The sequence below is a fragment of the Antennarius striatus genome, chromosome 14 (assembly GCF_040054535.1).
Source record: "Antennarius striatus isolate MH-2024 chromosome 14, ASM4005453v1, whole genome shotgun sequence".
NCBI classification, from domain to species: Eukaryota; Metazoa; Chordata; class Actinopteri; order Lophiiformes; family Antennariidae; genus Antennarius; species Antennarius striatus.
The window spans coordinates 16,631,179-16,647,389 of NC_090789.1; the positions used below are offsets into that span (position 1 = coordinate 16,631,179).

The following is a 16,211-nucleotide window of genomic DNA, read 5'->3' on the forward strand; positions in this document are numbered from 1 at the left end:
CTAAAACATTTAAAACACACAAGGAGAAAATAACCACACACACTGCAGCAGGGGAATTCTACATCTCTTTACAAGGTTGTTGGAATTAAAGTCGAGCAGCACGTGAGTATTTTTATATTAACAGATATTCACTGTACTGAAAACTGGGATTCTAGGAGAGGTGGAAAACTTCACATACCTTTATTGAAATTGGGTTCAAACAGTTGACGAGACTCCACTGCAGATGGAGTCAGTAAGATCTACAATACTCACACTGGATATTAAAGAGTGGCTAGATCCTGGTGTAAATCCAGTGTGGTTCAAGTGTTTGAGAATTTTCTCCATCTTGGAGGTTTTCTGGAATCCGGCACCCAAGACAGAAAACTGTCCGTATTATATATCTTGCTGCTGTTTACCCAGGACACCAAGCAATGTTCCTTCTAATTTTTCACTGTGAGCAACATCAGATGGGCGCGCCCACACACCAATATCACACTTGTTCAAAACCTTGGATCATAGCAAGTTACATGGCTTATTAAAAAAAATCAAACTACATTAACAATTTTCATTAGTTTACTTTTAATATAATTGATTTGGCTCACTTGAAATGAAAAAGACAAAAATGTTGTTCTTCATGAGATGTGTAGTATGTTATATGTGAGGGTCCTGCTTTGGCCATGGAAGAGTGCTGCTTTGGAAAGTGGGGTCCAGTTGTGGCCTTGCTTAGGGTCGTGTTCTGGAAGAAATGTTACATACACCTTTCAGACATAACATTTTGTTCACATTAAAACATTCACATTTTGCGCAATGATGTGTGCTGTTGCTTGTGATACAGTGTAAATTCCTGTAACTCTTGGTCTGTAAAATATTTAAATACTCCTTTTTTATTAGCATTTCTACTACCCATAAATTATCCTGTAGTAACAGCATTTAATGATTAAAGGGACAGTAAACTCATTTTAAAGTGATATATATTTTGTTTATCATGAAGAAAAAACATTTCCTTAAGTCTGGCATCACCCCTGTGGTCAGGAAACCTTAAAATCAGCCCTGCAGCAGCTTCCGCTTCATCAGTTAGGGCAGTCATTACAACGCAATACGATGACTGAGGTGATAAATTCGATAACGTCATGGTTACCTATGAGGTGAATGGAGTTCAACACAAAGATAGGAACCTATCTTTCTTCAAAATACCTTCTGAAAAGATTGGAGAACAATGGAAAGCAAGGATAAACAGGGTCAAAATGACCAAATATCCAAGAATCTGCCATGAGCACTTAACCCCGGATTATTTCGAAAGAGATTTGTTGGTAAGATCATTTTCAGATAACCAATCGTATTTATTCAGAATTCCCAAGGTTTAGTGGATAATTAAATCATGTCTGGAACTACTGGAGGTATTGCACAAATATTTTTATGACCAGATTATCATGCGATTATGGCACTCGCGAAAACTTAACAACATCAAAAGTGATAGACAGGTCATTTTACTGAGAAATCTGTGAAACTGAAATAAAACATACAAAAAAAGAATGTCAGGCCCTGATCCTCATACATTCGTAAATACAAGACATACGGCGGATGAAGCGGCAGAAGATGACTGAATGAAGGAATTTTTATATACTACAGTTGCTATTACTCTACATCAGCGGTCCCCAACCTTTTTTGCGCCACGGACCGGTCTTCATTTGCTCGATAATCGTTAATGACGCCAGGACAGCTGTAATCTAATAATAAATCGTCCGCAGTGGTTTTATGTAAAATGTAGACATCAACAGACAATAAACAAACCTTTTTTCATAAATTGATAATCAACATCTCTATTTCTTCTCTGTAAACAAAATAATTATAAGAAATAATTACATTAATATAATTACATTTATGGGCGCTTCATTGTGTGTGTGTTGATAACCTGTCACGTGACCGAGACCCGTCAAGTGGGACAGACACATGAATTTGTCAGTGCGTCATTCCACACAGACGTCACTTTTCAAATTTAACGTCTTTCAGACTCCGAAATAAATAAAACGGAAGTAATGTAAATAAGTTCTTCTTTCTGAGTGGCCCGGTACCAAATGACCCATGGACCGGTACTGGTCCACGGCCCGGGGGTTGGGGACCACTGCCTTAGTTGACTTATTTTGCAGGCTAAAATGAGGTTCTGCTGCTCATATAATGCACTAGTAGCTTTCACGAACAAAGACAGAAATGCCAACAAGGGCTTCCGCTCATATCGGACTTTTAACCACTGCGTGGAGACTGTGCACACAGACACACACCCATCCAAGGCCAGGCGTAATCACAACCTTGGCTGCCTCCTTGGTGCTGCTGAGTTCTTTGGGACGTGACACGTTGCTGTCTGGCAAGGTTCGGACGTACATTGTGTCACACATTAGAATGGAATATTTGTCTCAGTTGGAGATGAGATGCTTTATAAACTAAACTTTGCTTCACAATCCACGCTGTGGCTGCTGTGGAAAACGGTATGACCCCTGTGTTCTACCGTGCCTCAACTAAGACTTATACACAGAATGAATCTTTCTTGCTCTGATGTGGCCTACCACAAAGAGGAAACTATGTTTAGTTTGGATTGTTCTGGGAAGCACTGTTCACAGCTCAAGGTATTTTGGAAGAACCACGTTTCACGACTCGAATTATTTGGAAGAAGTGATGTTCACAGCTCGAGTTACTTGGAAGAAACACTTTTCACAACTTCAGTTATTTTAAAAATGGAACACAACCTCAAAATCTCTCCAGGAGAATAAGTGGGCTGATCAAAGCCACGCCATGTCATTGACATCCACTTTTGTTTGCTACTGATGACTCAAGGTAACAGCTGACATCTTGGCCCAGAGCTTGATGAGCATGTGTATTAGGAGACTTCATCTGATAAGACTTTACTCTCTTGACTTCCATAGAAAGCATATGTGTGTATTACCAACTAAAAACAATATTTTCATTTAATCTCAACATATTTTTGTAAGGTCTATATGTGGTATTTGGGCAGTTCCTTCTTTGGAAACTGCATATTAGACTTCACTTCCCTACTTTTTTGTCTTCTAGAAGAGTTGCACAATATCATCTTTCCTTGGAAAGTTCAGTTTGAAGCTCAAGTTTCACAATCTCAGAATTTTTTTGTGAGACCCTTATTAATATTTTCATCTCTCCGACCTCGTCTGTCCTTTCACTTTCATTGTGCTTCTGTCTATAAGCCTTATGTACTTGAGAGATCATGTGAGAACTGAGGTGAGAGTTCACGTCACGCACCTGCAGATGGCCATCCTCCTTTCGCTTTGATCTCTGCTGGATTGTGCTTCTTTTTACCCTTCTGCCCTTCTCTTCCACTTTCCTTACCCCTCCACTTCACTGTTTCCACCTGATTTCCTCCTCATCCCATCTGTTTCTCTGACTCCTCCCTGGATTTAAGCCACTGGCTCCTTGAATCTCAGCTCCATTCTTTCATGATAATTATAAGATCAGCTCAATGAGGAGCAGATTGTTTTAAACAGTGGTTTGAGGCTCATGACTCCTCAATAAAACAGTGGTGGATAACCTTGGGTGTTCCTAGTGTTGCAGACAGTTTATGCAGAGAGATAAAAAGGGAAAGTCAGCCAATCAGGGTACATGATCCCTAGTTGAACTTTGTAATGAAGTTTAGCATTTCAATTTCAAGTGAACAGCTTCAGACTGATTTTCCTCTTTTGGGTAAGAAATTTACTTTCTGTATGTGAAAGAAACATTTGTGACCAGTGGAGATGCCTGTTTTCATGTTCTGTACCCCCCCGCCCCCAGGATTTTTGTGTTGTCCTGTTCACATTGCTGACAAATCAGTGCAGATTTTACTTATCGGCTGGCCCCTGACCATTTAAACTGGCCTGTTACCTCTGTGCCTTGATCTTTGCGCCCCTGAATCATTACGGTACAGACAGTCACACATTGACCTTTCCAGTGGCTAAATATAGAGCCACCAAAGAATTGTAGGAAGGGAGGGAAAAGTAAATGGAGGAATAGATGGATAAATGGAACAGCATGTTAGATAAACTTGTTGGAGAATGCTGTAGACAGAGAGGATGCAGTTTCTGTTTAGTCTCAGTGTCTGCAGGCGATCTGGACAATACCGTTGTGACGCCTATTAGCTGTTAGGAGCGCTATTCCAACTCTGCTGACGTCAGACTCCCTAAGATGCAAACCTGCATGCTAACCCTCACCCATTGGCGGTGTTGTCACAGATCCTTTTTTCTTGGAAAAGAGAGCACAGGTGATTTTGAACTGTAGGTAAATAGTTAATGAGTTTATCTGACCAGTACTTTGCTATTTATAGAATCCGTTGAGGCTTGAAATGTTATGGTTCACCTCTGCTTGACAGTCCAGTAATTCTCCTGTCTGGAGTAAAGCTCGCAAGCCAGTAAAAGTGGTTTTGTTTTTGCTTCCTTTTTTGCCAAATTTCACTGATTTATCCAGACATAGTTTTTGTATACACACAAAGCTTCATACAAAACATGCCCTTTTTAATGGCACAATTAAAAAAACTGTGATGACAATTTTTGGCTCAGTCTGGTCCAGGTGGTCGTGAGTACCTTCTCCTTCAGTGCCTTCAATACTTAGCAACGAGTGACTTCTGTTGTAAACACAGTGCGACTGCACACCCAACATTGTGAGAGAGGTGCATAGGGGTTGAATGGGTAGAATCACGTACCCTCACACTGTGGCTCTCCGGAGCCGAGCTCAAACTCAACTTTTTTGGCGCGTTTCTGTGATTAATCATATTTTGTCTTTTCAGTCGTGACTTGGCCCTTTATTTTTAGAGTTAAAAGCTTTTGTTGCTAGGAGACAGTGTGTCTCAGGAGAGGCTAAGTGTGGAAGGTACAAAATGAGAAAAAGAAAAGAAAGCAATGGCAGTGGTTTTGAGGGGAATAAAGGCAGAATCTGTGACAGTTGAATGACGAACGAACGAGCAGTGAGTCAGCTGGGACATCTGCACTACACACATATAAGTGCTGGACATGGTTGCTATTCCTGTGTTCTTTGTCTGTGTGCTCTGTGCACCCACGCATGAACCCACTTACCTCTCCCCACTAACCTGTGCTGAGTGTGGGAGACAGATATTAGCTTGCCCACTATGATTTAATCCAGCCCTGCTGCATTTCTGTGTTTTTGGACCCCTTTATACAGCAGTGAGTTGTGTCGATGTCACAGCAGCCAATCTGTCTCTGCTGCCAAGACCCTTATTGTTGGGTGTATGAATCATATGCTTGTACCCAATTAGTAATCTGCTTTCAAATGACTATTATCAACTATTAAAGGCAGCTCGTCCATCTTCTGTCTTTCTCTGCGTGTCACAGGAGAAAAGATAGCACCATGTGATTCATTAGTCACCAGGAACCAGTCTGCTCCTCCGCTTGTTTTTTCCTGCTCTTTAATATGACTTGTTTAAGATCACTTTAGTTCAGTGAGAGGCTCTAAAGTATGAAACTACGAGTCATCATGTTTGCATTCCACATTTTTCACTTTTCCAAACATCAAGGTTTAGTCTGCTAAGTCTGTTACAGTAAATAACAAACACAACAAATATAAAGAGACGTAGACACTTCATGGTGATCACTTAACTCGTTTAGGTTCAAATATGTTGTGGAAACAAACATAAATACATTTTCACTCATATTGGGCAACTGTGGAAAGTGAAAAGCAGGTGATAAGAGAAGGGATGCAAGAGTTTATCACTGCCGTTCTTGTAAAGTTTGTGGGCTGTACAGTAAAAGGAAAAAAGAATGAAGTTACTCAATGTAACTTTTAGATGCTAGCTGTGCGTGTGCGCTTGCGTGTGCGTGCGTGCAGGAAATGCACATACGTGCGTTTCTGTCTTTCGTTATAGCTTAGCCAGATGTTGATTTCCAGGCCGCTGGCAGTAGCATCGCCAACGCTGTGCTCCAGCAGTGCTAGGAGTTAGCATGCTCGCGAGGTTCCACCTCTGATGAAAATATGGACTATTTTTCAGGCAGTACAGAAATCAATTACAATCAGCCTCTCTGGAATCCCTTTTGTTTTTTTATTAGAACATGGCAGCAGTGTGTTATAAACATTTTGTGTTACATTTTTGAGTAGTTTACTGTGGTTCTGTTTCTGAGGGAGCAGTGCTCTGAGGTGTACATACAAACTGTCATCTGTTTAATCTCTTACCAGATTACTGTTTCTACTGGTAACAGGACTACTGCTACAACCTCTTCCTAATGGTATTAAAAGTTTGATACATAACACTTACAGATTCATAGCTTCACTTTGCACACTTTATAGTGGACATCACCATGTCTAGTGGTTAGTTTTTGCATGATTCGCCAGGACTCAATTTATACCCGCTGTTAAAATGCAATCTGACGGAAAAGGCATCTGAAGACAGATGTGATTAAAAGCATTGTCAGAGTTTGATTTGATTGGCATTCAGATAAATATCAGAGCCAGCAATTTATAAAAGTGTTTCATAATAATTCAGGGAATGTGTTTCCTGCTGCTTTTAAAGAAAGACCCCCCACTGGTTCTGTTCATCTCTGTTAGCAGCTGTTGCTGTAACTCATCCGGTGTCTGTGAGTGACTTCAGCATTACTGACCTGTCAGTTGTGTTGCTTCTTGCAGAGAAAAGTGCCATCTTATCGTGGTCACCTCCTAATTAATAAGCTGACACCAGTGTTCATCTGTAGTGTGTGTGTGTGTGTGTGTGTCTGAAATTACACACACACTACTACTGTTACATACCTATTCGTAACTGGTTTCATCCCAATTAATACAGTTTCCTAAAAAATGCACTAAACAAATTAACCAACCCCTGTTTCCTGTATCTGATTTGTGGACTGACAGATTCATTATGGTGAGTCGCTGACGCCATCTCCCCACCTATATGTTTGGATAACCTCACTTGAAAAGTCTCTCGCTGTCACACGCCCAACCAATCACGGTGCATCTGCCAGAAGGAATCACGTGAACAATATGGCGTAAGGCATCAGACAGCGAGGCTTTTTGTTGTGGTTACGCCTTTCGGACACCTGACAACACAGATATCCAGGGCGAAAACACTGGCCAAAGTGAAGTTTTTTGAATACGCCGAGTCTGTGTTGTTGTGTGGACGCTGTAACCGAAACTTTTTCTATCCGGTGGGCACCTCCCTGCATCGAAAACCGCTGTGATGTTAGTATGTGTGACCCCTGTCTACATGTACACACAGAATGAACGGAGTTTAAACCGGCTAATTTCTGACGTATAGCAGCGCCAGGTCGATAACCATGCTTGACAGTTGGAAATTTGTTGGTTTGTTTCTTTCATTATGGGTCATAAAGTTTATATATTTATTCATTCAATCATTCATTCATTCCTGTTCCTCGCCGACTCCGGTTCCAGGTCAGACTAGGTTGCGCTGCCTGCTGGTGGGAGAACTCTGTGATGGAGATTGTCCTCCAGGAGGAACACCGTGAATTTCCCCACGTCCCGTTCCCATTCTCGGAATGGTTCGATTTTTTGCCGCAAGTTTTGTCAGCAATTTAAGGCGAATGTTTTCTAAACCAGGGGAAATTTCATTGCCAAAAAAAAAAAAAAGGAAATTACTTATGACCTGCCAAAGTGGACAAAAATGTTGTTTTTAAATTAAAACCAATGATATGACCCAAGCATGATCACTGGCTACACCTCAGCATAACAAAGCCACAATCATTGTCCATACCCCAACCAACCTCCCCTGATCATTTTCGTCGTGTAAATGATCATTTTCCATTTGTGTGTGTGTGTGTGTGTGTGTGTGTGTGTACTGTATACATGGTGCAAGCATTTGGAGTTAACCAAAATTTTTGATTCATTACACACACACACACATTGTACTGCCATCATAAAATATACATGTTTTGCATATGTCCTTATTTTGCTGACATTTTTATTTACAAGCCTTTTGTAAAATGCAACACACTTTAAACTCATGCCACCTGATGCTTTAGCATCCAGTAGATGCTATATGAGAACAAATGAAGCCTCATGAAGCTTCGAACTGCAGTGAACCGATTGGGATGAAAGCTTCAATGCTTCATTGTGCTTCATCTGCCCATCACTAACTAAACAGTTTAGAGTGTCATAACTGTTCCAACAATTTTAATGTTTTTGAGCAGAGTCCAAACAGCAGGAACGATGCAGAAAACGCCAACAAATTCTGAGTGAAACTAGCTGGCTAGCACAGTCTGTTCAGCTATAGTTTCCATTTGAAATGGGACAATCGATGTAGTATCCAGCGTTAGCTCCTTTCTCAATCTCACGATTAGTTAGCTTTCTTTCTCCAGTTAGCCTTCTAACATTCATCTACAGCTTCATAATGCCCGCGCAGCGCAATCCATGATTTGCCAACACAAAGTCATTACGTCACCACGTTGATTTTGACTACTTTGGGTGTGCTTGGTTTATAATACCAATACATTTGTTTTCATGTTTGGTATGAAGTCTGATATTATTGGGTTATCATGGAATTTCCACGGGTTCCCGCTAGTACAGTATAATATGGCAACTATTAATATATCAGTGCAATTGTGTCACGTATTGTCATTTAAACTGGGTCAACAGGCCACACTGGTGCTGTAGTCTGCCAGCCTTCTACTTATCACTGTTAACACACTGCCATATAGATACTGGAGAGTGTGGGAAACTGATTGTAAGCACACCATTAAATGTACCGGTAGTTTGTTTCTTTACAATTGAGTAAACTACAAACACTCACAAAATTCAGCGTTGTTATATTGCAGCTATACGTTTCCCACCCTCTGTTTACCGGCTTGATTTCCAGGACACATCTGGTTCTAATAAGAGTGTGTGTGTGTGTGTGGGGGGGGGGGGGGGGCGTGCGCGTGCTACTGCCATTACTATTCAGTCTTTCAGCCGATATTGAAGTGGTGTTGAGGGTTTTACTGCCACCCTTAGCTTTACCAACAGCCTATGCTTTTAACTGTTGAATACTAGTGAATACATACTTGTCAGTGTGTGTCTGATAGTAGTTATAAAACATTGCTTGTATTTTGTCTACACGTATCTCAAGGCCTATTAATCTGTTATAACGGTGCTGATTTTCTGTCTTGGATGGAGATAACCAGTGAAGCGTTGATATGACTGCGATCTGTGGGAAGAGATTTAGATGAAATGCTTCTCACCAGCTTTACTGTAGTCATTTGACCCACTTTGTGCCAAACCGAGACTGGCACGTGTATAATATTTAATCCAAAATTCCATGTTTTTTTGACTGGTATTAGTATTTCTCTCTATTTAAAAAAAAAAGAAACCTGTTTCCAGACACGTTTTATAGTGGTGCTATCCCCAGGGAGGCAGAAACAATACTCATAAAGCAAAATTAGTTTGTACTAAGAAATAGATACAGTATATATAATCTAAAATTATTGTTCATCAAGCTGTTGTGACTCTGATACAGAAACTGGTGCAGTCTTGTAAAGTTAGCCTCAAACGCTCCTTTTTTTCCACATGTACCAACAAACTGAAACACACGAACGTATCGGCAGGTTATAACAAGCTAGAGCGAACCCAGATTTTTCTTGCCGAGTCAGTCTGTTCTTTGAAGTCACTGCTGTTCTTGATCATGAAACTTAGTCTTCCTCTTTGCTCTGCTCCTTTCCTCAGGGTTTGCTTTTCCGGAATGGGCCTACAAGCCAGAGTCGAGCCCAGGTTCCAGACAGATTCAGCTGTGGCACTTCATCCTGGAGCTGCTGAGGAAAGAAGAGTACCACGATGTCATTGCCTGGCAGGGAGACTATGGGGAATTTGTCATCAAGGACCCAGACGAGGTGGCCCGCTTGTGGGGGGCTAGAAAGTGTAAACCACAGATGAATTATGACAAACTCAGCCGAGCACTAAGGTGAGGATCAAATGTGTGCTCATAAATAAATGAGCGAAGGATGACACCCACACACTTTCAGATGCGGTCAGACACTGAATCACTGACACTAATCTTGTCTTTCCTTGTGACTGCATAAATGTTTGAGATGCATGTAAATCATCAGTATATTAGTTTTTTTCCTCGCAATGTTCCATCACTCAGTCTGTCTGCATTATTAAAGCAAAATAGAACGTCATTTAGAAAGAGGCTGATGAAGACGAGGGGGGAAAAGTGATAAAAATGTTATCCTCATGTGTCTTATCACTGTTTCAGATTCTGTTAAACTGAATGACTAACAGCCCACGTATTTGGAGAAGACACTGTCTTACATTCACCTCATGTTCAAGTTTCTATTAGTGGTCAAATAACGTTTCATAGGTGCATCTTTATGCCCCTGCCAAAGGAAACTTAGAGTTAGTCCTGAATGTTGCGAGTTGTAGTGCATCCATCCATTGACAGAATTCAATGACTGTGTTTGTAAATGTACATCTCATGTCTGTCACATTTCCCCAGTAGCACTGGCACCAATTTTCCAGCTAAAACACTTCATCTTAAAGTTGATGTTTGTTTCTCTTTCTAGCACGTAGTTTGGTTACAGGCTGTGGTGTAAATGTAAGTGAAGGTAAAACAGCATCAACTGCGTAAGCCCAAAAAAAACCAAAAAACTGTTGGTTTATGCGAATGTATGTCTGCGCGGCGTGCCACACTCAATGGTGACAGGAGAATTAGAAACACACACCTCCACCCTCACTGGAGTGCATGTGGGATGAGTTTTATTTAGCTGCCAGTCTGTTCTCTCATCATCATCTACACGCACGCACACACACACGCGCGCACACACACACACACACACACACACACACACACACACACACACACACACACACACACAGCTACTCATCAGTGCTGCCTCCTGTGTTGGAGGTTGGTGTGGGTTATAGTCTGCCATGGCCATGACTAGTTCCAGTGCCTCATCACGCACCCTAAGCACCTTGTTATATGTCAGCCCTCCTCCAGTCCATCTGTGTCCGCTTTACTGCTTTACATGTTTTAGTCCCAATGTATCCTCATGACTATTTAAAGATGCTTGACCTTTTTAAAATTGTTTGTATGTGATGCTGATGTAACACATTTATTTAGCAGTATTTGCTGTATGCAATTTATTTGATTTGGGAAAATACAGATATATGTCATTACACATGGAGAAAGCAATGCTTCAGAGAAAGCAACAAGACGCTTGTCTTGGATAATCAGACATTATCTAATGCTATTAATTCATCTTTCTCAGCCATTTCATGTCAGAAGTACCAGAATTATATGAGCATAGAATGAAGTAATTACCATAGTTTAATTTTAAACTGGAAAAGTTTGGGACATATTGAAGTAATACTGTTTCTGTTCATCTTGCTTTTATGCTGTTAATGAAATGAGTCTTCAGCTCATTCCTCATTCCACATTAAATTTGTCATGGCCACACAGAATAGACCACAAGCCTAGATACTTTACATGATGCTATTCTGGGCTTTTACAGTTAATGTGTCAGTTTTTAACATGAGAGAGCAGCTGGAGGAAATGTTGTTGTGCCTTTATCTTGGCGGGTAAAGCTTTCAAGTGAGTGCAGCTGCCAGCAGAGAGATGTCCTCACCTGCATTTCATAGGTTTGCTGCACACTGTGCTGCAGCCATGTGTAGGACTGAGAGGGGGTTTTACACTCAGCTGAGCAGCGCTGGATTTAATTTGACCTCTGTCTCTGCTACAGGTGAAGTCTGATTGATGCTCCTCTCTGTCTTTGAAGTGAGTGTACATTAGTGCACACGTGCGTTCACTCGTGTATATCCAGTAAATGTGCAAAAACCTGTTCTTGTGAGTTTGTATTCACGTGTGTGTGTGTGTGTGTGTGTGTGTGTGTGTGTGTGTGTGTGTGTGTGTGTGTGTGTGTGTGTGTGTGTGTGTGTGTGTGTGTGTGTGTGTGTGTGTGTGTGTGTGTGTGTGTGTGTGTGTGTGTGTGTGTGTGTGTGTGTGTGTGTGTGTGTGTGTGTGTGTGTGTGTGTGTGTGTGTGTGTGTGTGTGTGTGTGTGTGTGTGTGTGTGTGTGTGTGTGTGTGTGTGTGTGTGTGTGTGTGTGTGTGTGTGTGTGTGTGTGTGTGTGTGTGTGTGTGTGGGTGGGTGTGTGTGTGTGGGTGGGTGGTACCCAAAGGTTGAACTTTTACGCTCCTCTCTAGTTTATTTGAAGGAAGTTCAAAAAGGCCCTGAGCCAGTCCGGTCCCACAATGTGAGCCCGATCGCCCCATATTGACACAATACTGTAATTGTGTGTGTTAATTGCTTTCAAATGTATATGCCTGGCCATTCCCAACTTGTTCATAGTGTCATCAGTCGCTCCACATGTCTGTGAACATTATGTCCTCCCACCTTTTCCTACACATAGAGGATAACGCCTGCTAGTGAACTCTCATGTTTACCTCCTGCATCAACACTGCATCGTGTATTTTGAGCTAAATTCTTTAGTTGTTATTTTTCTAATACACTGTTTTGCGTACATGTCTGTTCACCATGTGCATGTTAAGTTCCACCAGTACAATCTTAACTCGCAGTGAATGTCTGCACTCATTAGTGGATCTGTCAAATGCTTCAGAGTTCATCCTCTGAAACTTTCCATCCATTGCAGCAGCGACTCTCTTCTGCAGGAATTAATATTGTTTTAAAGGCAGTGGTCTCAAGCGAGAACTGATATACGAACATAATATACCCAAATACTGAACAGTAGCAGAAATTTCAAGAATTAGCCCATCAGATTTCAGAATTTCAGAACAAAATTCTAAAGACTTGGAATACTATTCCATTCTGATATTGTATGTTTGCTCACCTTAAATCACTGATTGGAGAAACTTTTTAACCATTGCAAGCACTGACTCAAAGTTTCATTATTGAGAGTGTGTGTCTGTATTATATGTGATTATGCAGGTGTGTGTGTGTGTGTAGTCCTCTGTCAGAAGAGGTCCTTCAAATGTGACCCAGGGGCTCCTGGGTCACATAACTGGCCTCTATAGCTCTGCTCTGTCTGCACCGACCCACATCCCACTGAAGCTGCGATGCAGCTTTGCATGACCTCCGCGTCAGGACTCTGGTATTTGTTTTATTGATTTTAGCAATAGTGGTACACAAAATATAAAGTATTGGGGCCAGAGTTTAGTCTTTTCATACGTCATAATTTTCTAGCTCTGTGGAAATGAAAACAAGGCCTAGCAGGAAGGATGCTGTGTTCGACAAACGAATATTTTAAAACACTTCCTTTTGGGTAAGTTTTGGGATCTGCTTGATTAAACCTCCTTACAGACAGTGACGTGTTTTTAATTCGATACTGAAGCTCTTCTGTGTTTTAGGCTCAGTTTTTGTCATCAGACTGAAGCTCTGAATGGAACCGCACTTTATAGAATTGTTAATGCAAGAAATATGAAAGTCATTTTGCACTGAGGCTAGCAATGAGTCACATGGAGCCATTTTAAAAGAGCTGTCAGCAGCTCAGCATTCAGTCGTCGACATCCCTCTGTGGGATGACAATGACTAATGCTCTCTTGTTAATGGAGCCACCTGTGGAAGATTAAATCTGTGCTATCTCACTTCCTTATGTAATGTGAGAATCTGAATCCAGTCATTTGTTCACATTATATGCACCTGATTTTATTATGTACCGATGTAAAACGAGGTACACATTTATGCTGCAGTTTTGGATGATTTTCTTTTTTTTCTTTTTTTTTTTTTGAAAATGCTTGTGTCTCATTCAATATTCTGGAACTGACCAGCAAACCCTGTGAGTAACAGATCTCAGTGAGTTTAATAATTCAATAATTAGAGTCAGATCATTGGTATTAACTTCACATTCTGGATTCCGAAATATTTTTGATTCTGTCATAAGAGAGTTGCTGTTATTTCGCTATGTTGTGTGCCAAATCAACTGGCTGTGTGTCATTATAAATCTGTTATAGGGTTGTGTGCACATGTGAAGCCATTACTTCTAGCTGACTGAACTTGAATTGGATCTTTTATTTTCCTCTATGATGTATCCCTTCTGATACGGGATACCCTTATCTATAGATGTCTGTGCAGCAGATGCCTCAGGGTTGGTGGGAGTTTGATCTATTCACATTTCTGAAACCACCAGACAGAATTCAATGGATTTTCACACAGGCTTCCTAGGGCCTAAAGGTGTGCATCTCATTGCTGTGGTTGTCACATTGTACCATGATGGATGTCGATGTCTATCCACATCAGCAGTGGTGGCGTTGTTCCAGTAATGGGGCCATCTGTGACACAGATTTTATAGTATTAGTGTTTTTGTTTTTTATTAAGTACTTAAGTGCATGTTGGTATACTGGACTACAATACTTTGTGTAGTAATGTTCAGCTCCCACCTCTGATGATGAGGTACAAGTTCTTCACCAATTACTTCATCTTTAACATTTCTACCGATTTGTTTTAGACAGTATTAGTCAGATAGGTGTTCATCAATTTGAGCGATAATGTTCCTTTACCAACATAAATGTCTTAAATGGGGCTCGTGATCTTTTTCCTCCTTTTCTCACTGCTATGAAGAGCTATTCAGTTCTTACTTTGCAGATCTGAGTCACTGTTGATTTCATAGTTCAGCTGGAAAAAGTTTGATTCTGTACATTTTTTTCTTTTTTTCCACCCAGAAAAAAAACAATATGACCATAATAACATTTACTTCAAGTTGCTGGTGGATAACTGTCTGTCCATTTCTCTGTTTAGATACTACTACAACAAGAGGATCCTTCATAAGACCAAAGGGAAGAGGTTCACCTACAAGTTCAACTTCAACAAGCTCGTACTGGTCAACTACCCCTTCATCGACATGGGATCCGGTACGCATATACACTGCTTATTATGTAGTTAAACTGTAAATCCATAAATGTGAGGTGGTGAGTAGCACCAGATGAATAGCATACATCCCATTATCATAAATAACAGCACATAAAACACCTAACCAGGGCTTTTAGGTTTTAAAATGATGCAATTGCAGTAATTGAGTGACATCCATTAAAGTGGATGTTCAGTTATTCTCCCTGAAGAGAGTGGAATCACACTTAGCTTGAAGCATCTGTTCAAGGAGTGGAAGCTGGGACACAAACAGGGTTTGACCTTCAGGTGTCTGTGAATATGTTTTCACTGTCTGTCTATGCAGTTTGTCTGCTGAGAACTGGAAACTAAAGCTAAAAGAGATCTGAGGGTCTTTCATGTAAAATCTTAATGTAATGCGACACATATTTAAAGCCTTTTCCTGTCCATCACCCTCCCAGCAAAGGTGCAGAAAACAAAATTTGGACGTGTTGTGTCTTTGCATCTGTGTGTTAATATGATGTGTGTGTGACATCAGTGTGCCACGTCCCACTCGGTTCCGCTCCTCTGTGATCTGAAGTCGTCTATCGTTTTGGTCCTGGCCACCCACTGTAAACACAGCCCATATGGAGCGTTGGATACTGGGTGACATAAGTGCAGCACGAAACTTTAATTATAGCCTTCATGTGATGTGGCCCACACACTGACATGTTGTGATATAATGGTTTAAAACCATGGTTAGCACACACACATGCCCACATCAATCTGGATTGATCTGCAAGCACAGACGCTCACAAACATACACACTAGATAAACACTGCCAGTTTTCTCTCCCCGTCGTCTGTGACACACATGGCTGTGAGGTGTGTGTGTGTGTGTGTGTTAAAACCAAGAGTCGCACACGCTCGGTGGTACTGGAAAAAAACAGAGGGACCAACCCATGTTTGTGATGGCAGTAAGAACGACTTTTCCAGTATTTAATTCTGGCACGTGCATGGATGCCAAGAACTTATTGCAATGCCAAAGTCTCCCTGGAAGGAAAGAGAGAGGGGAGGGCTTTAAAGTGTAGGGCGTTCGTGGATTTTGTTTTGTGTCTGTTCACCTATGACCCCCTGGGTGAAATAGTTCAAATCATGAGAAACATGTGACCTACTGCTTTTATTATTTCTGTTTTAGTATTTTTTCTCTCATTTTTTTATTATACAAACATGCATATAATTTTTTGATCATTGATGTAATTTAGCTTTCCGAGGCTCCCATTTGGTAGTATGCTCATAGACTTTAACCTTGATTGCAGTGATATATTTTTGCATGCTTAAGAACTGCTCCAATTGTGGGTGTGACATGTCTTGACCATACTGTATGTATAAACTAAGCTCATCGCTTGCTCCAGGTTGTGTGTTTAATTATTAAAATCCATTATTTGTTGATGTGATGTACTGTCTGGTGATGGATGGACTGTCAACACTGGT

General features: G+C 40.9%; 1 protein-coding gene across 2 annotated transcripts in view; it reads left to right on the forward strand.

The window, feature by feature from the left end:
* Positions 1 to 16,211, forward strand: part of erf (Ets2 repressor factor) — a 40,177-nt gene that overhangs the window by 18,302 nt on the left and 5,664 nt on the right. For both annotated transcript variants that reach the window (XM_068333301.1, XM_068333302.1), the window contains exons 3-4: positions 9,628 to 9,862; positions 14,653 to 14,765. In XM_068333301.1, the coding sequence (XP_068189402.1) occupies positions 9,628 to 9,862; positions 14,653 to 14,765 (348 nt within the window). The remainder of the gene's footprint in view (positions 1 to 9,627; positions 9,863 to 14,652; positions 14,766 to 16,211) is intronic.